This window comes from Chelonoidis abingdonii, chromosome 13 (assembly GCF_003597395.2).
Source record: "Chelonoidis abingdonii isolate Lonesome George chromosome 13, CheloAbing_2.0, whole genome shotgun sequence".
In the NCBI taxonomy this organism is placed as follows: domain Eukaryota; kingdom Metazoa; phylum Chordata; order Testudines; family Testudinidae; genus Chelonoidis; species Chelonoidis abingdonii.
In genome coordinates, this window is record NC_133781.1 from 10,857,290 (window position 1) to 10,883,146 (window position 25,857).

The 25,857-nt window shown below is 47.4% G+C and overlaps 1 protein-coding gene across 1 annotated transcript; it reads left to right on the plus strand.

Annotated features, from left to right (window-relative positions):
• The first annotated feature begins 15,924 nt into the window (after positions 1 to 15,924).
• On the plus strand, positions 15,925 to 25,605 carry LOC116822898 (cytochrome P450 2C5-like). Its single transcript, XM_032777075.2, has 9 exons — positions 15,925 to 16,138; positions 16,403 to 16,565; positions 17,498 to 17,647; positions 19,023 to 19,183; positions 19,973 to 20,149; positions 20,928 to 21,069; positions 21,834 to 22,021; positions 22,871 to 23,012; positions 25,384 to 25,605. The coding sequence occupies exons 1-9, from the start codon at positions 15,962 to 15,964 to the stop codon at positions 25,563 to 25,565; spliced, it is 1,482 nt and encodes a 493-aa protein (XP_032632966.1). The 5' UTR covers positions 15,925 to 15,961; the 3' UTR covers positions 25,566 to 25,605.
• Positions 25,606 to 25,857: the final 252 nt, after the last annotated feature.

Sequence of the window (25,857 nt, forward strand, 5' to 3'; positions counted from 1 at the left end):
CATTAGAGGGGAATAGCGCTGGGGGGGAGGGGAAGGATTATTACTTTGGAGGGTGGCGGGGGGGTCTTTCCCGAGCCTTGGCTCACAAGCCACAAAAGGAATTGGTGGGAGGAGACTAGAACATTGCCTCCTTTGGGGGATTTGTGTGTGTGCAGTGACTCAGGCTATTTCTACTGCCCTATTGGATAATGGGGTCTGAGTATAGGGTCAGAGCCAGCAGCACTCCGCTGAGCTCAGCTTGCATCAGCTGAGGATCTGGCCCAGGGATCCGCAGGGATCAGTTTGACACCACCAAGATGTTTGGAGAGGCAGGAGCCTACCTGGAGCCCCAGGCATGACGGGAGCTCGGTAGCACAGGACAGTGGAGCTTTTCCAAGCGTTGCTTGGATGCTGTCTGATGCAGAGGAACCAGTAACATGACATCACGGCAGGGCAGGCACCAAACAGACCCTCGCTCATGGAAGCCTGCGTGCATTGAGGAAGGCAGTGTTAGAACAGCCATTTATGTGGGGGACAGAGCGTGTGGCTCTTCAGTGTAATCAGCAGAGGGAGCTGTGAGTCGTGACGTGTTGGGTCACAGAGAACCCCTTGGGACTGCCACCTGATATGCTGAGACTACCTCTGAGCCTGTTTTCCCTGCCAGCTTAGGACTCCAGAACCCGGCCTTGTTGAGCCAGATATGCTAGCCTGCTGCAACACAGACCCAGGTCTGGGCCACGTCTCCCAAAGCTGCAGACTTAACTGAAAACCCCTCAGCAAGTGTTCCTGTCTCCAGCACCCAGTTCCCAATGGGATCCAAACCCCAAATAAACCTGTTTTACTCTCTATAAAGCTTATACAGGGTAAACTCAAATGGTCCGCCCTCTATAAAATTGATAGAGAGAGATGCACAGCTGTTTGCTCCTCCAAGTATTAATCGCTTACTCTGTGTTAATTAATAAACAAAAAGTATAAAAAGTAGGATTCAAGTGGTTTCAAGTAATAACAGACAGAACAAAGTAAGTTACCAAGCAAAATAAAACAAAACACACGTAGATCTAAACCTAATACATTAAGAAACCAAATTCAGGTAAATCTTACCCTCAGAGATGTTCTGATAAGCTTCTTTCACAGACTAGACTCCTTTCTAATCTTGGCCCAATCCTGTCCCCTAGTACAGATTTTGTTAGGCATCTTAGGTGAAAAGCAGGGGATTTCACATGACTGGAACCTCCTTTGTTCTGCTGCACTCCCTTTTATAGCTTTGGCACAGGGCAGGAATCTTGCGTCTCTCTAGGTCCCCACCCCTCCTCCTACATGGAAAAGAACCAGGTTTAAGATGAATTCTAGTACCAGGTGACATGGTCATACATCTTGTGAGACTCCAAGCCTTCATTCTTCCTGGCCTGACTTACAGGAAGGCTTGGAAGTAATCACAGCCACCTACAGTCAATTGTCCTGGTTAACGGGAGCCATCAAGATTCCAAACCACCATTAATGGCCCACACTTTGCATAATTACAATGGACTTCAGAGTTCTATTTCATATTTCTAGTTTCAGATACAAGAATGATACATTCATATAAATAGGATGAACACACTCCATAAATTATAAGCTTTGTAATGATACCTTACAAGAGACCTTTTGCATGAAGCATATTCCAGTTATATTATATTCACACTCATTAGCATATTTTCATAAAATCATATGGAGTGCAATGTCACAGGGCCATCATGCCAACCTCACTTCTCCCTGATGCTCAGCAGTTTCCCTTCCAGGTTGCAGGGTGCGAGTGGATCTGGCAGAGGTGAAAGGGACCAGGCTCACTGCCCTGCCAGAACCTATCCTCCACGTACATGACAGTGCCAGACTGACGTTACTACTGGCCTTGTTTCAGTTCCAGGAGGCTTGCCTCCAAGAACAGAGCTCAGTCTCTCTCCGAGCTGTGGTCTGTCTGTTGGGATGGCAGCAAGGGGGCAATCAGCGCCAGTTGCACGCCGCCCCGTTTTCCATGGAGAGCTACGAGGATACCCGCTGACACAGGCTCACACCCCAAGATTCTCGTTGACATCGGTGGAGTTTGAATCAGACCCTAGACACAACCAAACAGTGAGCAACTTCGCATTGCTCCTGTCCTGGGTTGGAGAGAGACTTAAAGGAAAGGGCTTCACTCTACAGTCAGGAGTGACCCCAGCCATTTTGTTACACCCCCAGCGGGGAGAGAAAACAAAACAAAACAAAACACAGGGCCAACCAAAAACAGCCAGCCAATCAGAGCTGAGGAAGAGAGACCCTGAGCACCACAGCGCCCCCTAGAGGTTGGTGCCCAGGGTGACCACCCCTAGGACTGACCCTGTCCTTAATATAATTCCTTGGTGTACAGCAGTATCGAGTCTCTGTGTATAATGACCATTCAAACCAAACAAGTCCTGGTTTCTCCCAGATCTAGGCTGCACAGCTGCCCAGGACCTGCGGCAGGACCCAGTAAGGTCCTTTCCTCTCTGTTCCCAGGTACACAACTGACTCCTTTCCTTTTGCAGGGGAGGCTATTTCAACCCAGCTGTTACCCTGTCTGCATTTGCTGTAGGAGCCTTTTCTCCTACTCCCCTGCTGGCTTTGCCAGCTGTCAGGAGGAATACAGGGAGCCCTTTTGGCCAGGGTATGTGGAAAACCCCCAAATACCCCTAGCATGGGTGCATATATGACACACACAGCAGTTAGCTGGAGGCTTACGCTGATCACCACAGACTTGGTGCCTGCACCTGTTGCATAGGGTGGAGGAGATCCAGGCATGGGAGACCCTCACCCCAAATTAGGAATGCACGGGAGTTATTGAAACAAAACTGCTTGAAATACTCATGCACTTGAGAGGCAGCTTCAGTTCTCCAACACCAGGGTGAGAGGGCCAGGTAAGTACCTAGATATGAGCTACAAGACCAGCTCACCAAGCACTGCACCAAACAGCAGCAGCAGCACTTCCCTCCCTTTTTTTTTTATTTAAACAGAAAGAGGCCTCTAGAAATCCAACAGCTCCTTTCCAGGCCTCCTTGGAGGAACCTACCTTCTCCCTGAGCGGCTTGTTGGCATTTCATCTAAGCAGCAAGTGGCCAGCAGGCTATCACTTGATCCCTGGCCTCAGACCCAGCACCTGGGAGGAGTTAATTAGTCACAGGTGGGGCTAACCCACCTGCCTTAAAGTTACACTACATTGTGGGACAGCATCAATGACAAGGTCCAGCCCAGTCCAATTTGGGAGCTCTCCCCAAATCCATAGGAAAAAATGATGGAGCTCACTTAAACTTGGGCCAAACAGTCATAATAAATCCTATATTCGATTATTTTTGCCTCATTATCTGTTTGCAAATTCTCCATGAACACACTGGGGGTTTCTCCAATTTATTCCTCATTTGAAATGACTCTCCAGTTAAATTCTTCTAATAATTCATGGTCTCGAGATAATTTGCAAACAGTATTTGAAACATGACGTGTATTAATTTGTGAGGGACATAGGTAGTGATTTAGAGACAGAGCTAGGGAGCTCGGAGATACTTCACTGAATGAATGATCTTTGGCCCTTGGGGAGAATGTTACTGTAATTCTGCAGGAAAAGCCACTCTGTAGTTTGATATACAAAGATATTTAGGCTCCTAACTTCTACTGAAATCCATGGAGATTTAGAGCCTAAATACTTTTGTGGATCTGGGGCTATATCCATTCATGGATTTTATTACAAGTTAATAAAAATCAAACTTGATCTCAACTAAACTCCTCACTAAAGCTAACGACTATAACCTTTACTAGCCTCCTTAAGCATTAAGCAACACAGTCACAAATCAAAATTACAACTGGAATAGAGTTAACAACTCAACAAGTTGACAATAATATGGAATGAAGTCGACAGCTGACCAAATCAGTGGATGACAGAACTTTCCAAATGCATGCTTGCAAACTGGACACCAGGGGGCAGAGAAATAAACTTCAGTTGCTTCAACGTCCTGCTGGCAAGTTAATTGTGGTCGCGTTAACCTGAGAATTTGCTGAGATGTGTTTGCTTTGCTTTTTGTTTCCAGCCCCATGAGGAAGGGGAGCAGGATTAAGGATTTGTTATAGCGATAGGTCCTTGCTTGCAGGCTGCATTGCCCATATTCAGCTGCCTTTTCCATAACACTAAGGATCAGCTGTCCCTAACAGGGCATAGCACTGACCTCCAGTGTGCCAGATCCTGTCTCCCCTATGTGGCCCTGGCATCTGCCAGACATGGCAGGACTAGGCCTTCTTTTGGGGACTACATCCCTCTTCTAATCAGCTGAATGAGGCAATCAAGTCCTTCCAATGCCCCAGCCAGCAAAGCTGAGGCTCCCCCAGCTCCGGCCAGCCTCTGGAGCAAAAGGCTAAGATGGTCAATCAAAGGGAGCTCCCGGAAAAGGCTAAGCTGAGCCTAGTAGGGTGAGCCTTGTACCATCTCTTTTTTCCAGGGTCCAACTAGGGGAGCAGAGTGTGATGGTGGAGGACGTTTTCTCCAATCAGTCTGGAGAGGGCTGCACAGTGCAGGAAGGCAGCACGGTGGTCATAGAGTCAGCACAGAACTGACGCTCTCGTCTCTCCTTATTATCCAGATGGGAGCCCTGGCTAGGGTGACCAGATGTCCCGATTTTATAGGGACAGTCCTGATTTTTGGGTCTTTTTCTTATATAGGCTCCTATTACTCCCCACCCCCGTCCCGATTTGTCACATTTGCTGTCTGGTCGCCCTAGCCCTGGCTGAGCACAGCAAAACCCAGCTGGCTCCATTCTGAATCAGTTTCACCCTCACCACAGGCATTCTGGTCAGATAAGTGTAGATCACTCTTCCCTGCTCCCCCACTGTGGGGAAGGGGATAAGGCTGCCAATGAGCCCAACCAAAAAACATGCACATCTGTGGGTCTGCCTGCAATGAGTGTGTTGTGTCCTGCTCTGTGCCTGAGCCACACATGATACAAGTCTGCTACAGCTGCCCCCTCTAAAGGGAAGTTCTTAAAATCATTCTACAGTAGCTGATGTTTTGCTCTGCAAGTTGCTGGTTTGATTCCCGGTGATGATATGTAGCACTTTCATTTTTGGATGTATTTTTTGCTGACATGCAATTTTGGATTCCCCTGCAGGCTGAGAATGGACCTGCTCTGTGATTTCACTGTGCTGCCAGGTTGTGTGATGTTAGCGTGAGCATCACAATATTTCGATATTTTCAAAACCCCAGCTCTTGGACTTATGTGATTACACGAGAATCTCAGCTTATTAAAAAGAAGTGCACTGCTAGCTTTTAGAGAAAAGCTGGAAAACATGACCCTCAAGGCTCAACAACTAGGAAGCAAATTTAAAAAAAATCTCATGATTTTTAAGACAATCTCATGATTTTGTGAGACAACATTTTTAAGCAGTTGGGGCTGGCAAAACTGATTTCAGCCAGTCACAGAGGGGGAAGCAAGCAGAGGGGAATGGGCTCTGCAAGTCACATTTAAAATGGCAGGATGAGATTTACAAGGCAATAAAGGCACCTAACTCCCACAATGGGTATGTAGGTGCTTAACTCCTTTGTGAATCCCACCCAAAAGCTCTTTCCCCATATGTCTTAAATACATCCCTGATTTCTCCTTTCAGTGACTCCATCTCCACATCCTGCCTGAATACAGCCCAGGCCTTTGACCCAGCCTCGGTGGCCAGTCCCTGGGACAACCACTGGGTATACTGGATTGGATCACTCGCCAGCACTGCTTTCATGTCTATTATATATGAGTTTGGAAGGAGTCTGATCAGCTGCTGAGCTCAGCCTGTAGGGTGAGGCTAGTGTGAGGTCAGTTGTGGAATTAAATGGAGATTATTTGGATGGAAGATTTTTCCTATCCCACTTTCCTCTGTGGCTAAGACTCTTATATAGGAGAGGCAGTGTGGCCTAATGGATAGAGTGCTGGGCAGGGATTTCGGAGACCTGGCTCAACGACAGGTCTACTCTGTAAAGCAGGGGTCGGCAACCTTTCAGAAGTGCTGTGCCGAGTCTTCATTTAGTCACTCTAATTTAAGGTTTCACGTGCCAGTAATACATTTTAACATTTTTAGAAGGTCTCTTTCTATAAGTCTACAATATATAACTAAACTATTGTTGTATGTAAAGTAAATAAGGTTTTTAAAATGTTTAAGAAGCTTCATTTAAAATTAAATTAAAATGCAAAGCCCCCAGACCGGTGGCCAGGACCTGGGCAGTGTGAGAGCCACTGAAAATCAGCTTGCGTGCCACCTTCGGCACCCATGCCATAGATTGCCAACCCCTGCTGTAAAGTAACTGTGCAATAATACTCCCTGCTTAATCCTCACATCTGGTCCCTATCTGTCTTCAGAGCCAGATCTCGTTACTTTACCAACTAAAATCTGTTTTATTACTTTATACTCACGCTAGTCCCTCAGAGCAAACCTAGCGCTGGGAGAGAGGGCTCGATTTTTTTTTGACTCATGGATCATCATCAGAAGCCTGACAGCACAATAGTTATTTCTGGTGATATATTAGCCAGAAGGAGCCCATCTTGACTCTCAGATCCCATGCTGAGATTACAGCACTGGCAGTCAGACTAACCTCTCTGCAGCAGGAAATCCACACTGCCAGCAAGACAGAGCAAATGGCATTTACCTAACGCTTCACACAGGTCTGTCTCTGTTTTCCTGATGAGTCTTTTCTACCATTCAAGGTTTCTGTTGGCAGGAAGATCTCACAGGCTGTTCCTGAAATAAGACAAAGACCAGCTAGCGTGATGTAGCCTTGCAGGCATCTCTGTGTTCTCTACAAAACTAAGAGGAAAAACCCCAAATTGCTCTCCAAAAACCCACACGGGAAAACCTGCAGACAGAAAACTGTTTTCAAAAAGATGTCTCCAATTTTATATATATATATATATATATTCTGGCATGATTTAGGCCTCAGTCCAGCTTTAAGACCATGACTAGTCCTATTGGAGTGAATCTGGACTATTCATGGGCGAGACTTTCAAAGATCCAAATGGCATCCTGGTGTCTAACTCTGTGATGGGTGGTGCTCACTAGCAGTGTCACCTAGTGATTAGGCTGCTAGCCACTTGCCTCGCCTCCAGTGCCTCTTAGTGGCCACTGTCACATCCCGGGGGTGGGGTGTCGACCCGACCCTCCGTTCAGGTCACCAATTGGCCATATCCCTCTCCATGGTAACCAAGTCCCAGGAAGACATCAGGTCTGGAAGAGAGGGTATCCATGCCATCCATAACCAGGTGGTTGGGAAGTGAGCCCCAGGGCCCTGTGAGAAGCAACGTCTGGCCTCCAGCTAGGGTGACCAGACAGCAGGTGTGAAAAATCATGGCGGGAGTGGGAGGTAATAGAAGCCTATATAAGAAAAAGACCCAAAAATGAGGACTGTCCCTATAAAATCGGGACATCTGGTCACCCTACCTCCAGCATGCTGTAAAACTGCCTCCCTGGGCTATTCCCTACCACTCACCACCCCACCAAGTCTTATGTAGCAAAGACAAGGAGAGTAACTGGACCTTAAGCCTATCTGGGCTCAGCAGACAGGTTCGTCCTCCCAGGGGAAGGGGGCTGGTACATGCTCTGCAGGTGGGAAGGGTGGGGCTGCCTGGGGCCCAGAGTTGCCCCTCAGCCCCTTCAGTTCTAGTGTGGGATTTTACACCCCCTCATCACACACTCCCCCTGAAAGTCACCAGGACTTAGGTGCCTAACTGCTATTTATGCCTAACAGAATGAACAAGTCTTCAGCTTTTCCTAAGAACTCCTTGGGCCTTATTTGGAGATCTGTGGCTGGTGTAACTCTGCTGAAATCAGTGGGATTGTTCCTGATTTATCCCAGAGTAAGTAGGACTTACTTCAGTATTAGACCTAATGTCTTCTTCTGAATGAATATTTCTGGTATCAAATTATCCAGTGGATGACATTTCATCACTTGGATTTTTTTGCATCCTGGAAAATTCTTTTGATTTTAGTCCATTTTGTAGATTAAAAGTGAAAGGAAGATGCTTATAGCAAACTATCAATTAATAATTTAAAAGGACAAAGCTAAAACCTTCCACCCGTGTAAATAAATCCTTGCTGTCTAGTTTTATGAACTCTTCAAATTCAAGATAGAGTCAACTTGGGGATCTTTTGCTTGCTCTATTTTGTTAATAAAAATACTGTTTTACTTTTTTTTTTAATTATGATTTATTTGGGCATAACATATAGAGATACACCTATTTCATAGAACTGGAAGGGACCTTGAAAGTCATTGAGTCTAATACCCTGATTTTGCCCCAGATCCCTAAATGGCCCCCTTAGGGATTGAACTCACAACTGTGGGTTTAGCAGGCCAATGCTCAAACCACTGAGCTATCCCTCCCTCAGCCCATTAGTGATGATTTTTTTTTTCAAAACATTATGATATATTTCAATATCATTCTCTTTCAGTAATATTAGCCAAACTAACGTATGCCCTAGTAAAGTTTGGGATCTGGTCAATTTTGGATTTATTAGGTGGTATAGGCAGAGATCAGAGAGGTCCGCTAACTGGACGTGTCTGAACTCTGCCCATAAAAGAGGGAATTTCACACTGGGGTTAACTTGAGAAAAAAACATTTTTACTAGGATCAGACTACTTGGCCAATCACTTTACTATTTATTTATATTATGGTAGCACCAAGGAGCCCTAGTCAAGGCCCAGGAGCCCAGTGTGCTAGGAACTGTACAAACACAGAGCATTAAGACAGACCCTCCCCCACAGAGCTAAATACTTTCTGTATTTATTTGCTTGCCCTCTGCCAAAATCAAACAAAATGTGGTACAAGCCACCAGAGAATTCATTCCGCAGCCAGTATAAACCACCACAGTCCCACTGCAGTCAACGGAGCTGCACTGATTTACATCACTTGAGGATCTGGCCCAATGCTGCCCCAAATCAATCTCTGTGACACTGGGTGTGGGGTCAGAGCCAGGTTCTGGAGGTGCAGTGAGGGAGGGCAGAGGGCACTGAGACTTGATGCTTTGGAACAGTGCAGGTCTCAGCCTGTGATGCTTGGAGATCTCCATCCTTTGCCAAAGGCCAGGAGTCTTGAGCAGAGACATACAGTGTAACCCACGGGTGAATGTGTGCTGTATCTCTCTGTAAAGCAGATGTGAGCCTGTTACATCCCACCTCAGGAATGTTGGCTCTTTAGCTGATGCGTTTAGTCCTGGAAGTCCCGGGTTCAATCCCTGGTGTGCTAGCTATGATGGTGGTAGCCGTCCATACAAAAGAACCAATCCAAAGTGGGTAATTAAGCCTCTCTGAGAGTATTAAATAGACATAGATTAACAATGAACAGGTGCTTGGATATGAGATGCTATCACACATTTGTCATGGCAGGGCCTCAGGCGACTTGTTGATACTCCTTGCTGACACCAGTAGATACTTATAACTCACTTCTCAGACACAAGATGGCTCTCTTCTCCTTTGATGAAGACTGGTCTCTTCCAGTAGGGCGACAGGCAACTCAAAGACCCACAGGCTCCATCTCCCCACCCTTCTCAGAGCTGATTCTGAGCCACCCACGCTTTACATTTGTTGCAATGGTCCTGGCTCTCACTGCAGCAGTCAAGTCAACCATACATACCTCGTCCTCCAAAATCATGGGATTTTAAAGATAATAAATATGGGGTTCTTTATATCTACCTTCTGGTTTTTGAGACTGTAGAAAATACATGGGTCCTGCTTTCCAGCTTTTCTTTGCTACCATGAGGGTAAGAAATGTACTTAAAAAAAATGAAAACTAAAAGTCTCACCAAATCCCATGACTCCAGAAGCTGGGACTTTAGGAAAACCACCAAATATGGGTTTGTTTAGTCTTAAGAAAAGAAGATGGATGGGGGCCAATATAACAGTTTTCAAATACGCTAAGGGCTGGAATAAAGACCATGGGGATCAATTGTTCTCCCTGCCCATCAAAGGTAGAACAAGCAGTAATGGGCTTAATCTGCAGCAAGGGAGAATTAGGTTAGATATTAGGAAAAAGCTTTCTAACTCTGAAGGCAGTGAAACTCTGGAATACCCCCCTCCCCTCCACACATATACAGGGAAGCAGAAAGAAGGCTGTGATCAACTTGCCCCCTCCACAAAGGCATCAATTCCTGGAGGGCCTCAAACTGCAAACAAGCACAAAGCCACCTGGCAACAGAGGGTTAAAAAGTGCAGAATACTTTGGGAAAACATTGTCACCCACCCCCTCCCGCCCCTCAGCCTGCCAGCCAGGTGGTTTGCATCATCACCACTTCAATTATTGTCTGCCTGCTCCCTGGATTCAGAACATGGTGGGTCAGGTTTCTTTGCGCAAGACAGTTCATATGTACAGGAATGTTTGTGCTCACGCTGTTAGTCATGGCAAACATAGCCTGGGGCCAGATATTCCCTTGTGTATTGCCCCTTTGCAAGGCTATGGAGGGGGTTACATAGCGACACTGGGGCAACCGGTGACACTTAGGACACAGGGGAAACCTACTGCTCTATCCACTGCCACCTTTTATTGAGTGATGTTCCCACGGGAGGTGAAATTTGAATGCAATCTCTTTAATGCAGCAGTAAACTTGGTGATGCTTCTTACTGCAGAGGATTGTTATTATATCTATACTATAGCAGCAACCAGAAGTCCCATCATGCTAGGTGCTCTACATACACACAGTAAGAGGCAGCCCCTGCCTGAAGGAACCTGCAGTCTAAACAAAGGAAGGAAGGATTGGGAGTGAAGCCCAGGGCAACTGAATAACTCCCTCCATTGACTGTGGTAGAGCCAGGAACTGATCCCAGATGTCCTGAGCCTTAGACCATTCTCACATTTACTGTGTGTCACAGAAATGACTGTGCCCAGAAAGCACAATTACACTGCAGCCTCTGCAGAAGGGTCAGAGCAGTTCTCCTAACTGCGCTGCCTCCAAATCAGGGGACAGGTGGTTAAAAAGATCCAAAATCACCCGGCTATGAGCAGGAAACCACCAATCAAAACAAAACATTTGCACATTCTCCACTTTTTCATTTTGGCTCAGTTCAACATTAATCGGTGTCCCCTGAGCAGCCATAGTGCCTCATCGGAGCTGTAGTTTGAGTGCCTCATGCCTCTTCAATTGGCTGGATTCCCTAGCAAGACAACAACTCCCATGATGGAAGGTAGTCACACAACTCCCACAATGCATTGCATCACACTACACCATGTGAGATATAGTCCAGCCTATAGAGGCAAATGGGGGCATGAGGTAAGCAAACTACAATTCCCATGAGGCAATATGGTAGCACAGGCAGACATATTAATGTCAAACTGTCCCAAAGGAGTAGGTTTCAATTCTCTTTAACAAACTGGAATATTTTTGTCAGTGTTCAAGCACAAGGAGGAAGTCAGAGCCAAGACAATGCAACATCCGCTCTTTATTTCTTCCTCTCTGTGCACTGTCCTGTCCTGTCAAGCACTCCCTGAAAGTAGAATTCACTAGTTTCCTAGAAATTACCCTATATATATGCATGCTACCATACAATACAGCCCCCTACTGGGAAACTATCTATCATAACAGGTATGATTCAAGGTTAACCTAACCCAAAACAAAATATTTAGTTTCAATTTTCCTAATGGGAAATTTAAAAAAAGATTCAGCAACACTTAAATTTTCCTGGAAAAATGTTGATTTTGCACAATCAACTTTTTCTGTATATACTGTGACAAAGTTCCTCCTCTACCTTGGTGGCTCCTGCACTTATTGGCAGATTTGCTCACCTCAGTGACTTTCCCCCCAGTGTGGGTCAACTCCTCCTGTGTCTGATCAGGAGTTGGGAGATTTTGGGGGGAACTCAGGCCCGCCCTGTACTCCAGGTTCCAGCCCAGGGCCCTGTGGATTGCAGCTGTCTATAGTGCCTCTTGTAACAGTGCCATGACAGCTGCACCTCCCTGGGCTACTTCCCCATGGCCTCCTCCAAACACCTTCTTTATCCTCACCACAGGACCTTCCTCCTGGTGTCTGATAATGCTTGTACTCCTTAGTTCTCCAGCAGCACACCCTCTCACTCTCAGCTCCTTGTGCCTCTTGCTCCCAGCTCTCCTCACCACACTCTCTCTCTAGCTCCCTTCTGACTGGGGTGAGCTCCTTTTAAACCCAGGTGCCCAATTAGCCTGCCTATGAGCTGCAGTATTCTAATCACTGTCTGCCTAATGGGTTCTTAGCGAGGTTCTAATGTACCTAGTCAGCCTCCTGCCCACTCAGAACAGAAAACTTACCACTCCAGTGACCAGTATATTTGCCCTCTACCAGATTCCTGTACCTCACTGGTTTGGGTCTGTCACAATATATAAAACTCCCAATGTGAGAAAAACTCCTGACGAGGTCTAGGAAGCAAACCTAGTTAATTTCAAGGAATGGTCTCAAGCCATTTCAGGTGTGGCCTCACCCCTGACACTTCCCAACTGTGTGGCTTAGCAATCTGCATTCTCTCTATTGACAATTGCCTCTCCCCTGTACTTCAAAGATTCATAATAACAGAAGGGCAATGCCTAACTAAGGGCCTGAATCTCACAGGATAAACTATAGTCAATTACTTGCACTAGTCAGATCCTAGCTCACGACAGCCTGCCGACCCTTTTTCAGGGCCGCCCAGAAGAGGGTCAAGTGGGCAATTTGCCCCAGCCCCCACTGAGAGTTTTTCGGCCCTGGAGCAGGGTCCTCACTCGTCTGGGGCCTGGAAAACTCCCTCGTCGGGCAGGGACCCCGGAGCTCTTCGGAGCGGCAAGGTCCTCACCCCTAATACCGCAAGGGTACCCCGCCACCGAGTGCCGTTCTTCGTGGTAATTTGCACAGCAAAGGCCGCCCGTGTGGCTTCGGGTTTGTCAGTGTGTGTTTCAATGTACCAGGTTGTGCTCTGCTCTTTCCTGTGGACACTGCGCGTGCGCCTGTGTTCCCTCTATGTGCTGCCCCACTCTGCGCAGAAAGCTGAACACAGTAGACCCGAAGGAACCCCATGATACCACAAGTCTAAGGTAGACGAAGGCACTCGGCCAGGTTATGTCGTATTGGAACAATAAATAGTTCCCTCCAATAGTTACTCTATAACAGGCTCAATAAGCATAATTCCCTATTCGACCTTAGCTGACCAAAATGTGTGTCCAGCATAAACCCTCCAAAGCTTAATTACAGCATTGATCTATAAACGTGGCACCACCCAAAAATTTCCAGTGTTTGCTCACTCTGGTCTCGGCCCAAAACCTTCCGCGGGACCCAAACTCAGAAGCCTCTGAGTACCTAAAAAAGGGAATAACCCCTCTCCCTTGTCTTCTTTACTTCCTCCCAGGCTCCCCTCTGTGGGTTTATCTGGAAGATTACTGTACTTAAACTCTGAATTAAAAACAGGAGGGCAATTTACCTTCTCCCCTTCTTTTCCCCCTCCAGTCTTTCCCTGAGAGAGACCATAACCTGGCAACGGGATTTCTATCCCTAGAGCCTCACTTAGAAAGAAAATCCAACGGTTTAAAAAGAAAAGTTTATCATAAAAAAGAAAAGAAAAGACATAAATGTTCTTGTATCAAGGTTGACAATATCAGGTCATTTCTTAAAAGAAAATGAATAAACAGCCTTATCAAAAAGAGATCAATTTAAAACATTCCAGCAAACTACACACATGTAATACAAAAACAAATATAAAACCTATTGTCTTCTACTTTGTATCTCACACTGAAACTGAAGATTAGAGCTGAGATAGAAGATCCTCTCAAGCCGAGAACAGACAAAACAAGACCCCAACATCCCCCCTGAGCTTTTAAAATCTGGTTTCCTGATTGGTCCCTTGGTCAGTGTTTGGTTCCTTTTGTTAACCCTTTACAGCGAAGAATACCCTAGCATCTTTTATGACAAGCATACTACTATCGAGTAGTCCCAGGTCAATGGACTAAGCAGACACAGAAACTCCTCTCTCCAATTTGAAAGTACCTGTCTCCTGATTGTCCTCTGGTCAGGTGACACCAAGCTTACTGATTTGTTAACCCTTACAGTCAAAGAGATATAAAGTACTTCTGTTCTATTAATCTCCTACTATTGTTTATGACAAGGGGACGGCACATGTATGTTTTGTAGGTTCCTTACAGCTGTTTCCAGTGTTTTATTCTGTCCTGTACTGGTTGTCTCTGGGCTGCTTGCCACCCTGCAAGGATGGTGGGAGCATTCCAGGGCTGTGTAGCTTCTTTTGTCTTTTAACTGTTTTCTTTGTTACTGTTACTTGCCTGCTTTTTCTATACTCGTTTGGCCAGAGGCCAGCATGCCGTCTAAGCCATCTCACTGCCATAGACATGATTGCAAAATTCTTGCTTTTTTACTTTTATACTATTTCTCAGAGCCTCGGCTCTACAACATGCCAGTCCATGTCTCACTCTCTTTTTTAAATTCATATGGACCCCCTTACTGCAATCCAGTGTCCAGGATTATAAACTCCGTGGGGATCAAAGGGGAGGGGATCAGGGGTCCCTAGCTCGAGGTTTTCTGCCAGTGTAGATGCGATTCCTACAGCAACAGCTCGCTTACTCACCAGATCAGCGGTCGGGGTCACCAGTGTTGTCAGATGTGTGTTGTCAGATGCTACAGGTTTGGTGCTCTGCTCTCTCCTTGTTGGTATCACTTGGCTGCGTCCGTGTGTTCCTCTGTGTGCTGCCCCAGCTCTGCGCAGATAGCGAACACAGCAGACCCGAAGAGAACGCCCAATGACCACAGAGTCTGGTAAGGTACGAAGGCACGTCGGCCAGGTTTATTGCCGATGATACAATAATAGTTCCCTGTAGGTTTCTTAGCCTAACAGGCATACACGAATATGTACCCAATGGTCAATGGACTCGGCTCAGTCAGTGGTGGACTTTCACATGCCCCTAGGCCGACAAGAATACGCCCGGGATACATTCTATACACAGGTACAACAAGTTACACATCACTCCTGACGTATTGAGGTGCACCCTTACGTAGCAAGGTGCCACCTCCACATTGTTACTGTTTGGTTTGAACACAAAACTTCTATCCATATCATTACCCTTTTGCCCTCGGTCATGGATGGATCGACTTGTTCTTTCTTATCTGTGGAATGTTCCAGTATAAGGTGTTCTGGTACCATGTTTATACTTCGGTATGCTAGGTGAATAAATGTTTATGCAACATCAGCCCTTTCCATGCCAGCGTCTGTGAACCGAGCCGGCCTTCAGCTCACAGCTTGACTTTGCTTTTTAGATAAGTCTTAACCATTACTTTTAGTTCAGGCCTCAGGCCTCATACTGGGCCTTTATTAGGGCCTTCACTTACTACACAGGGCACTTCAGCAGCGGGTCCCAGAGTGGAAGGACCCCCCACCGCTGAATTACTGCCGAAGCAGGGGCTCCCCACTGCCAAAGACCCCAGGCCCTCTGAATCCTCTGGGCAGCCCTGCCCTTTTTGCCAGATCAGGGCCTTGCTGAGTATACAAGGGACGTATTGAAACTGACAATACGCAAAGCAGAGCAAATGAAAAAACCAACAAACCAAGAGATGGGGGCAGGGGTGGAGGGCATGTTTATTTCCACGCTCTCTCGGTTATAGACATCTTGTTCTGCGTAGCGGCAATAGGGAAACCTTTTCAAACAAATAGTTCCTGCTGATGTCCGCTCCAGTGCAGATGTGTTCAATTAGTCACACACATGAGACAACATCATCTCTGTGTCACTGACCCTCAGAAGGGGAGATAAAGGGTCAGAGACCAAGATGCGATAAGAAATGACATTAAGTAACCTTATGTAGACACAGGTCAGTGTGTCACTGGAGGGGACAGAGACGCCCGGGAAGAGGGTGCTATATATAGAGAAGTCGGACAGCAGATCTGGGCACCTCCACTCATCAGTGGAGTGCAGCATTTCACCCAGCCTTTCTGGCAAGCGAAAACAGTTCCTTTGCTGCCCTTCTATGAGGGAGGTAACAGACAAGGATGGATGCTGGAGTGGCTGGGATCTTGAGTCTCTTTTTAATCCTCTCCACCATGTGCTTCATGCTTTGGAAAAACAACCGGAAACGAGGCCAGCTCCCTCCAGGACCAGCCCCATGGTTCCTTCTGGGCAACCTGTGGCAGAAAGATGTTCTGCCCCTGCACAAATCCTACCAGAAGGTAAGGGACTTCCTTGCAGGCTAGTCTCACGTTGCTGGCATTGGGATGCCTTTGGTAAGTTGTTCCAAAGGCTAGGTACACTTTCAAACGTAGGCCTTAGTTCTCCACCTATCTGTGTTCAGTTGGTTACAATATTCGTTGTTTGTCACAGATCTTCCCCAGCATTCAAAATCCCACCCTTATCTCAATTTTATGGCTCTTGGAGAGACTGTCAGTGATTTCTTTAGCTGATTAATGGAGCCCTCTCTGTACCTCTGCCCCTAGCTCAGCAAGAAGTATGGTCCAGTGTTCACCGTCTGGCTTGGCCCAAAACCAGCTGTGGTGCTCTGCGGGTATGAGGCAGTGAGAGACGCTTTGGTGGGTCAGGCTGAAGAATTTGGTGGACGTGCTGCTGTTGCCATTCATGAGAGAGTGACGGACGGATACGGTGGGTGTTTGGGTCTCTCCTCTTCTAGATTATTTTATTGCGCCTGGGATTTATAGTGAAGTTCCTGACTGGAGAGATCTGAGAAGAGAATGGATGAAAGCCCTAGACAGGAAAGGATGTTCTAGTGGTTAGGGGACTTGCCTGCGCCTTGGAAGATGTGGGGTCAATTTGTTGCTCTGACACAGACTTCTTATGCATTCTTGGGCGAGTCACTTAGTCTCTCTGTGCCTCAGTTCCCCATCTGTACAATCGGGATAATAGCACTGCCCTGCCTCACAGGGGTGTTAGAAGGATAAATACATTGAAGATTGTGCAATGTTCAGCTAACAGGGTAATGGGGAACAAATGCATACCTACAGAAAACAGCAGTCCCCAAGGGTGTGGCATTTCCCCACCCCTTATGCAAGGGCCAAAGAAGAACTAGTCAAAAAATACCATTCTAAGAAAGTTTTCAGGAGTTGATTTCATTCTGTTCAGTTTGAAATGGTCTTTTTCACAATTTTTAATAGCATTTTTTCACCAGGTTTTCCGTAAATGAAAAATTTCCATAACTATTTTTAATCAAAAATGTGAACAATTTCGTGAACCTCAACAATTTTTCACAAAGGAAGCTGCTTTCACTATATGCAGATTCTGGCACATTACATAGAATCACAGGCCATCTTAAATCAGAAGCATTTATTAACTAAAACAGCTACGAACTATAGACCCAAACAAACAGACTTCCACACAGGTTGAGTTTCAGCTTTGTCACCCTTGTTTACCAGGAACAACATCCTGTCTGGAATTTTGTACAGCACACCCTACAGACATCACTGGCTGAATGATATGCTGCCCATAGTTAATTTTCCAGAAGTTCTGGACTCTTTGTCTTTAGTAACCTGCTGGGGTTTTGACAGTCAAACGATAGATTTTTAACTGCATCTTTTCAGGGCTTGTCACTGGCAGTGAGAAGAAATGGAGAGAGCTCCGCAGGTTCACAATCGCTACACTGCGGGATTTTGGGATGGGGAAGAAGACAATGGCGCAGCGGGTGCAGGAGGAGGCTCAGTATTTGGTGAAGGCGATGGCAGACATGGAAGGTAATTTGAACCCTATTCATTTAAATGTGCTGATACAAATAGAAGATACAGAATAGCCTTGTTGTCTCAAGAAGCAACTCATATAAGTAAATGGGAGAGATCCTTATAGGAATAGGGACCTCGTCCTTATCTTGATTAAGGGCCTGCTGGAAAGCCCTTTGGAATCAATGGAAAGACTCCAGTGCTCTGAGCCAAGCTTTTGGGCCCAGACCCTCCAAGCTAGTGAGGAGACTAACTCCTATTTAAACTCCTAAATACCTTTGAGGACCTGAGCCTTAGCATCCCTCCCTTCCTTCCTGATGACCTGCTTCTGTAAAATAGTCAGGGCATCACTGAGCCTGGATGCAGATAGGGTAGCACAAATGCATCCAGCACAGTTATTGCAGGAGAGACTGGGGAGGGACCCTGTAGCTTTTGCCACAAATCGGGTTGATATTGGATAACTCTCATAGAAAGGTTCACTGCAAAAGGGAAAAAAAATCTGAAGCTAAATTTCACAAGGCAACAGCTGTTAGAATAACACATTTCACTCTGAGTCCCAGCCCCTGAATGCACTTTCACCTAAAGGGCTAGGAACCGTGAGGACACCGCAGACTGTTCCTAGGCTCCACTGGATGATGTGTTTTTCCACGTCCAAAGAGCAAACTGATACTTTTATCCAGAACGATCTTTAGTTTGGGTGCTCCCTTAATCTAAAATGAGAGAGAACAAAAATGTAGTGTCTCCCTGAAAGAGAGTGAGAGAGAGCACAGTATATGCATCTCCTTTGACAATCTGCACTGAGCTCTGAGAACAAAAATGGTAGCAGAGCTCTCCACAGAGGGAGAGAGCATAGAAATGTACAGCACAAATAAAAACAGAAGAGTTACATAGCTAAATATGCCACGTGATGGACTGTAATGGGTAGGTGAATGGGTTCCATCCTTCCTCCCCACTACAAGAAGCACAAAGACAAAGCAGGTTTTCTGTGAAGATCCAGAGGTGAGAAATGGGTCTCCTAGATGCTAGCAAAGGAGAGGAAGCCTTCTGGACCCCAAGCTCAGAAGATTATGGGTGGGGTATTTATTGGGCATTCATACAGAAAGGGTAGGGGATCTGTGTGCCCTTTTTCAGTCTCCCCATGCAGGTAGGAGTGGATGGGGTCAGGGAGCTGAATGAGTCATTGAACCTTTCTCTGAACAGTGACTGGGCGGGACTCTTTATCTCAGTGGTTTTTAGATGAAAAGGGTTCCATCCTGGGGTTAATTGCAGTGATGAGCAAGAAGGGTATTATGTTTACAGGGGCAGCGAGGAACTCGATTGTGAACAAACCAGAGATGCATGTTGGATTTGACTCTATTTGTTGTGCTCTCCCTTGCCTCCATGGATGCTGCAGGTGAGGTGTTCGATCCCATAACCAGCATCAGGCACGCTGTTTCTAACGTGGTTTGCGCCGTTGTCTTTGGGAGTCGTTTCAGCTACAAAGATGAGGCCTTTCTGGAGCTGTTGGGCATGATGGGGAACTACACCCATTATTTCATCTCTTCCTTTGCACAGGTATGTACCAGCGCCTCCCCTCTGAGCCCATTGGGTACTTCCCATCTGAGCCCATGGGGTATTTCTCCTCTGAGCCCATGGGGCGCCTCCCCATTCTGATACATCTCCCCATTCAGTTCAAAGGGAAGGCAGTGGAAAAACTCTCCCTAACATCAGTGGCAGCTGGACGGATCCAAAGCCTTCTGCAGTTAATGGAGAAACTCACTGACTTCAAGAGCTTTGGATCAGACCCCCAGGGCCAGTGTAACCCATTAGGTGACCTAGGCAGTCGCCTAGGGCGCTAACATTTGTGGGGTGGCAACCGTGGTGGCCGGCTCTTCGGCCGCCCTGGTTGTCGACGGTATTTCGGGGGTGGGACCATCCGCTGCCTAGGGCGCCAAAAAAGCTGGCGGCGCTCCTGCAGACCCCTAGGCCCTGATACAGGGAAGCATGCCTCTTCAATGCACGTGCTTCAGTGGTGCCCTGAATGAGAGCCATGAAGAGCATTTTCCCACTTCCAGCCCTGCTGTGTATCAGCTGGCCCTGTGCAGTCCCAGGCCAAAATCTTCCAAAGTGGCCATTGAGTTTTATGGGGCCTCCATTTTTACTGGCCACTTTTGGAAACACAGCTGTCAAAGGTGTGGCTGATTGGAGTGAGGTGTTGTCACTCATGGATCAGGGCTGGAACCACATGTGACTACACATGTGAGAAAAAATGATCAAGCCCTGCCTCCACATCGTGGGGGCCAAGGGGATGAGAGAGGTGCACCCACAATCTCAGAACAGCCCTATCACATCTCCTGTTCTCAGCTGTACAACACCTTTCCTGGCATCATGCGTTACCTGCCAGGACCACACAACAAGGTCTTCAATGAAAGTGAGAAGTTGAAGAACTTCATCCAAAAAAAGATTGACTCTCACAAGCAGACCCTGGAGCCAAGCTGTCCCCGGGACTACATTGACTGTTTCCTTATCAAGGCAGAGAAGGTACAGCAGGGCCTGAATGCCTTGGGGCTATTTCTATCTCTAAAGACAGTAGCAAGAAGGGACCCCATTCAATGGGCGTGCATAACATTGCATTCAGACCTAGGTACTGACTGATCAGCATGTTACGGATTAATAGATGACAGGGATGTCATAATTCCAGCCTGGCCCTGTAGCTCCAGCTCAGCTGGTAAATTGAGGCTGGGTGCTAGAGTAATAGCAGACTCCCAATCAAGGGCTTTGCTATGAGACTGGCCTGCTCTAAGTCTTAGCTAAGCGGCATCTTGACCTAGCAGCTAAATTGGGGACCTAGATGAACCTGGGTTCTCTTCCTCTCTCTGACACTGACTGCCTGTGAGACATTGGGAAATTCACTTTCCTGCTGTTTGTTATTCTGTAAAATGTCAGTAATAATTCCTACCCCCCAGGCTCATGGTGAGGCTTAGCTGCCATTCCCAAAGCACTTTGTAATCCTAAGACAGAAGTTGCTACTCGCGAGCTAAGTGACCTGTGTATATTATAGAACTATCTGGGGAGGTGGATGCTGCTCAGGGCTATGAAACGCTGAGGATCCCAGCTAATGCTGAGGGCGAGGCAAATCCCAAGGCATGCCAGAATCCAGCAAAGCTGCTGTTCACAATTAGATGAACCCCTGTCTTCACTGCCTAGAGCTCTGGATGGAAACCAAACGCCCATTGCAGGCATGCTGTGCAGCCTGGGGATGATTTTACAGCTGTCACTTTCTTTAAATCCACCAACCCACCCCTCTATCCATTTCCAGGGAAAGAGCACGTCAGGGGATGTATTCAGCGACGAAAACCTGCTCATGGCGGTGTTTGACCTCTTTGGTGCTGGGACAGTGAGCACTGCCAATTCCCTGTTGTTCTTCCTCTTGGTGATGGCAAAGTTCCCACAAATTCAAGGTACAAAGAATGGAGGTGTGGGGGGGTTCCTTTAAGTGGCTTTAAGCCATGATGCAGCAAGGGGACTGATTCAGATTCTCTCCCTCTGAGTGTGCTCAGCTGAAGTACTCTATAAGAACAGACTAGTAGGTCCTCTTCAACACTGCCCAACGGCCCCTGTGCTGTGAGGGGCTTGTGCAGAGATCTTTGCTGGATCAGGCCCATTACACACACACAGACAGACGGACGGATGGACGGTCAGGGTACTGTACGAGGTCCAGTCGCAGTTCACCCTTCTCTCTTGGCACCCTGCTTGAGCAGGATACACTGACGGAGCCGGGGTGGGTGCCCATGGCATGATCCGCAATATGTGGCTACCAGGTGCCAGGCTAACTAGACAGAGGGTGAACCAGAGCTCTGCGTTTCCTGGTACCCATTCGGGAATGTCTCTGCACTGCAATCGGAGGTGCTTGCAGCCCAGGCTGGCATACCCACACTAGTTTTAACCTCATTAGTGTGGCTAAAAATAGCAGTGAAGACACAGCAGCATGAGCTAGCAACATGAGCACAGACCCAGGAGTGCTTGGACAGCCCATGCGCTGCATCTTCTTTGCCATTTTTAGCTAGCGTGGGTAGGGCTACCCAGCTGCAGTCTCACCTCTGGCTGGCGTATAGATGTAAAAACAGGCCTTTCACTCCAGTTAGGCTGCTCTGTGTTTAATCTCTAAACTCCCTCACAGAGAAGGCAAGGGGAGGTCAGTGCAGCAACTTCTAATCCTTTGCAGCCGAGGTACAGCAGGAGATCGAGAAGGTGGTGGGGGCGATCTGTGCCCCTGGCATAGAGGACCGGGTGAGGATGCCCTACACCAACGCAGTGATCCATGAGCTGCAGCGCAGCCAGAAAACACAGAGCGAGAACTTCCCCCGGGCAGTGACTCGGCCCACAGAGTTCTGGGGCTACACCATCCCCCAGGTGCAGTAACTCCTCGGGACGCTCTCAGGGGAGGGGTGGAGGGTGAGCCTTGGACTGGAGCTGCATCCCCTCCTCGAATTGTTTGCTTGTTTGTAAAGGTCCTGGCTCTTTCCCAGTTTCTGGCAGCACTGCACTTTTCAGCACAGCGGGCAAAGGCTTGTGATTCTTGCAACTGATGCTGCTCCTAGTTCGTGGCGAGTGTGATTCCACCTGCTTTGGGTTCTGATGATCTGAACTGACCTTTTCCCATGAGCCATGCTGCTGCAAGCCAGAGCAGCACAGATGCTCCAGCCAGGCTTGTCTTTCTCCCCATGGCAGGGAGCTGCCAGACTGACAGCCTGTGTGATGCTGGAATGTGCTCCCCCCTTTATCCCCTGGAGCCTCTGGCCATGCCGTAAAGCCCATCTGTTCCCCACGCATGTGGAGTACAGGCGGGCTGCAGGCCTGGGCTCATGTGACTTTCCTGTGTCCAGGTGGGCGGGGCAGCCCTGTTTGTTAATCTCTAAAGGGTTAGCATCCTGAGCTTAGCACGGGCACCTCTTGGGGTTTTTATAAATCTAAAATAAATAATTCCTGGCCTGGTCTCAATTTCCTGGGACACAACTTGGCTCCAAGCCAGCCCTGTGCAGGGGGGCTACACAACAACAACAATCCACTTAAGCCTTCCCTGAATGGAAGTCAGTGGTTACTTGCTTTGGCCCCTCTGCAGACTGATTATTTACCTTCTGTGCACAACCAGACTTTCCAGCTGTCTCCACTGCAGGCTGCTTCTCCACTGATGATCAAGCTAATCCATTACCATATTTAATGTCTGCTTTTTCTGTCTCCTTCTATCCTTTATCTTCACAGGGCACAACTGTTATTCCAGTGTTCAGGTCTGTGCATTCAGACCCAAAGCACTGGGAGACTCCAGAAGAGTTTAACCCAGGTCATTTCTTGGACGAGAAGGGGGAATTTAGGCCAAACAAGGCCTTTATGCCTTTCTCTGCAGGTAAAGGCTGGGATTTACAAAGGTCTCTGGCTGCATTTTGCTTTACAAGAGAATGTGTCAATGACCTGGCTCCTGCTCCCAGCAAAGTCAACAGCAAAATGCCCGTCTGAGTCTGTCTTCACTGCAAAGTTAACTCAGACTCTTCCCCAAGCATTGTGTCTAACCCCCCTCCTGTCCACACACAACCCCCGCTCACTTGAGTGTAAAGATGCTTTCAACCCCAAAGAGCTGGCCCAGCTCGGTTTACAGGCTAGAACTAGGGTGCTGCTTTCACTCGAGCTGGTAACCTGCCCACTTTGCAATGAGGAGGCAGGTTAACTCACTAGAGTGCTGGTGGTCCCCCAGTGCTATCCCACAGTTCCCCTTTGTGTTTGGAAGAACAGACAAGCTCACCCACAAGTCACTGGGAAAAAATCACAGAGCAGTTCAGCTCACTGCAGCACCATGGGATGTGTCCCCCAAAATCCTAGCAACTCCTACAGGGGAGTATAGCACCAGTGAGGACAGAGCAACTCGGGTAGGGATTTTCACACCCAGAAAAGGCTAATCCGGGTGCCGATCACCCATGCTAACTCTGCAATGAAGTCATATGCTAAGGAGAGTAAGATGGGAGTCCTTAGGGTATTTTTACACTGCAATATATGCCCTGGATTCAAACACAGGCTCAAGCCTACTCCCCCTTCTGTCTACACACAACTCATGTGAACCCATGGCTTGGACCTCACAGGGGTACACGGTTTGAGCCTGAGTCAAGCTGGGAGCCAGGGTCCAAGCTCTGCAGTGTAGACACAACCCCTCTGGATTTGTGCTTTGGGAGTCCACCATAAGTATCCCATGACCAACTTCCTTTGTCCTCTGGACAGTTAAGTTTGGTGGACAAATTTTCCCACAGTGGACCTCAAACAAAGGGCTACATTTTGGCCACATTTTGAGAGGGTGCTAGGAAGTCTTGGACCTGGGTGGTTGGACTTGGGCCTGCATAATGCAGTGGAGATAGTGGAGCCCCAGCTTGGGACCCAAGGTTCAGCAATTCCAAACCTTGGGTTACAAATGTGTGTAGATGCTCAAGCCGTAGGTTAACAAACCCAGGGTCTGCTAACTCGAGTTCTGCTAACTTGAGTTCTACTAATCCTAAGCTTACCCTGCAATGCGGACATACCCGGGAAGTGCACTTCAACCCTGGCCTCTGCACCAGTTCTGAAGGATTAAATGGAACTGAAGTGGCATATGAGTCTTATGCTGGCTCCTTTGCAGAGGGATGAATTTCACCATGATCACGGCTTGCAATAAGCATTCCACTGTAGGGTATGACAATTATGTTCCCAAAGCCACTTCCAGCTGGTGCTGAGATGTTCAGTAAGGGATCAGATTGCAACTGACTCCATGTGGTGGTTCAGAGGAAAGAATTTCACACCTGTCTGGATGCTGCTTGTCTGCAGATAAGCAATGCTTGGGGAGGGCTGATTATACCATGTGTAAACTACACACAGTCAGGGGAATGCTCTGTTCCTCTCAAGTGGTGGCAGCACCCTCTAGGTACGTTGATGGGGCTACTACAATGTTACCTAACAGAGCTGACTCGTTTAGCTCAGATATTAGCAGAATATGCTTTTAGACCCTGAGGTTGCAAATTCAATTCCATCTCCCAGTGATCCAATGGGGGGTGGGGTGGGCGCAGTTTGGTAAATGTCACCTGTTTTGGCATTACAAGCCAAACACAACTCATTCTGTCTTTGCAAGTTAGATATTTTGGGTGGGATTTTCAGAAGTGCCTGAGGGAGTTAGAGGCACAAGCCCCATTGAAAGTCAATGGGAGTTAGGCACCTCACTCAGATGGTTTTGAAAATCTCTTCCCTTTTTTCTGGGAGTGTCAGATTTGGGACGCTCCTGGTTTCATTTGGAGGGATTATTTGGGTGGCATGATCAGGTTGGCCGAAGTGGGGATTTGCCCAAATCGGTCCTTGTAACAAGATTCCATTCTGCTCAGATCTCACCGAAATCTCTCATTGATCGTGGCAAAAGACAGATAAATAAATATTCCCATCGCCCAATCATACAGCAAACCACTGGGAGAACTGTGTGTGGAACCCCAGAGTCCTAGTTTTCATGTCTGTCCATGAGGCTTCAATGATTTTTTGATAAAGAACAGCTGTGAGGGCCCTGAATTATTGCTCACACAGCAGAGGAGGAAGGGCCTTTGGCCATTAAAGTAACGTGTGGTTGTGCTTTGTTTGGGTAGAGGGTAGGCTGGTGGATCCCTGAAACCATGCCTATTGAATTCAAGAGAAAGCCTTGTATTGACTTCAGTGGGTGTTAGATCAGGCCTTTAGCCTGTTTCTGTTGGTCTGTCTCACTTCCTTTTCTTTTCCAGGAAAGCGGATGTGCCCAGGGGAGGGGCTGGCCCGGATGGAGCTGTTTCTCTTCTTCAGCACACTGCTACAGAACTTCACCTTCAAGCTAGTGACCGATCCCAAAGAGATGGACATATTATCTCTGTGGGTGGACTACCAGAACAAGGGGCCATACAGCAAATTCCAAGTCATCAGGCGCTAAGCGTCTGCCTGAGAGGGCGAGCAGGAAGGGAGAGAATCAGTTACAATATCCAAAGCAACTGAGATGAACTGGTCTGGAGAAATGAGAATGCAGAGGAAACATCCACTGTGTGCTATCAACTGACTGCTGAGAACAAGGGTGTTTAAAGTGTTGACTGGGGCTCAGAAAATTGGGGGTCAGTTCCCTTCTCTGACACAGACTCCCTGGGTGACCTCGGGCATGTCACTTAATCTCTCTGTTCCTCAGTGGCCCATTTATAAAATGCAGATGACAATAATACTTCTGTTCTTTC

Excerpts from the sequence above, each read along its gene's own strand:
- LOC116822898 (XM_032777075.2), top strand. The coding sequence starts at position 15,962 with ATGGATGCTGGAGTGGCTGGGATCTTGAGTCTCTTTTTAATCCTCTCC. Across the intron at positions 16,566-17,497 it reads GAGAGTGACGGACGGATACG|GGCTTGTCACTGGCAGTGAG; the intron begins GTGGGTGTTTGG and ends GCATCTTTTCAG. Across the intron at positions 17,648-19,022 it reads GGCGATGGCAGACATGGAAG|GTGAGGTGTTCGATCCCATA; the intron begins GTAATTTGAACC and ends TGGATGCTGCAG.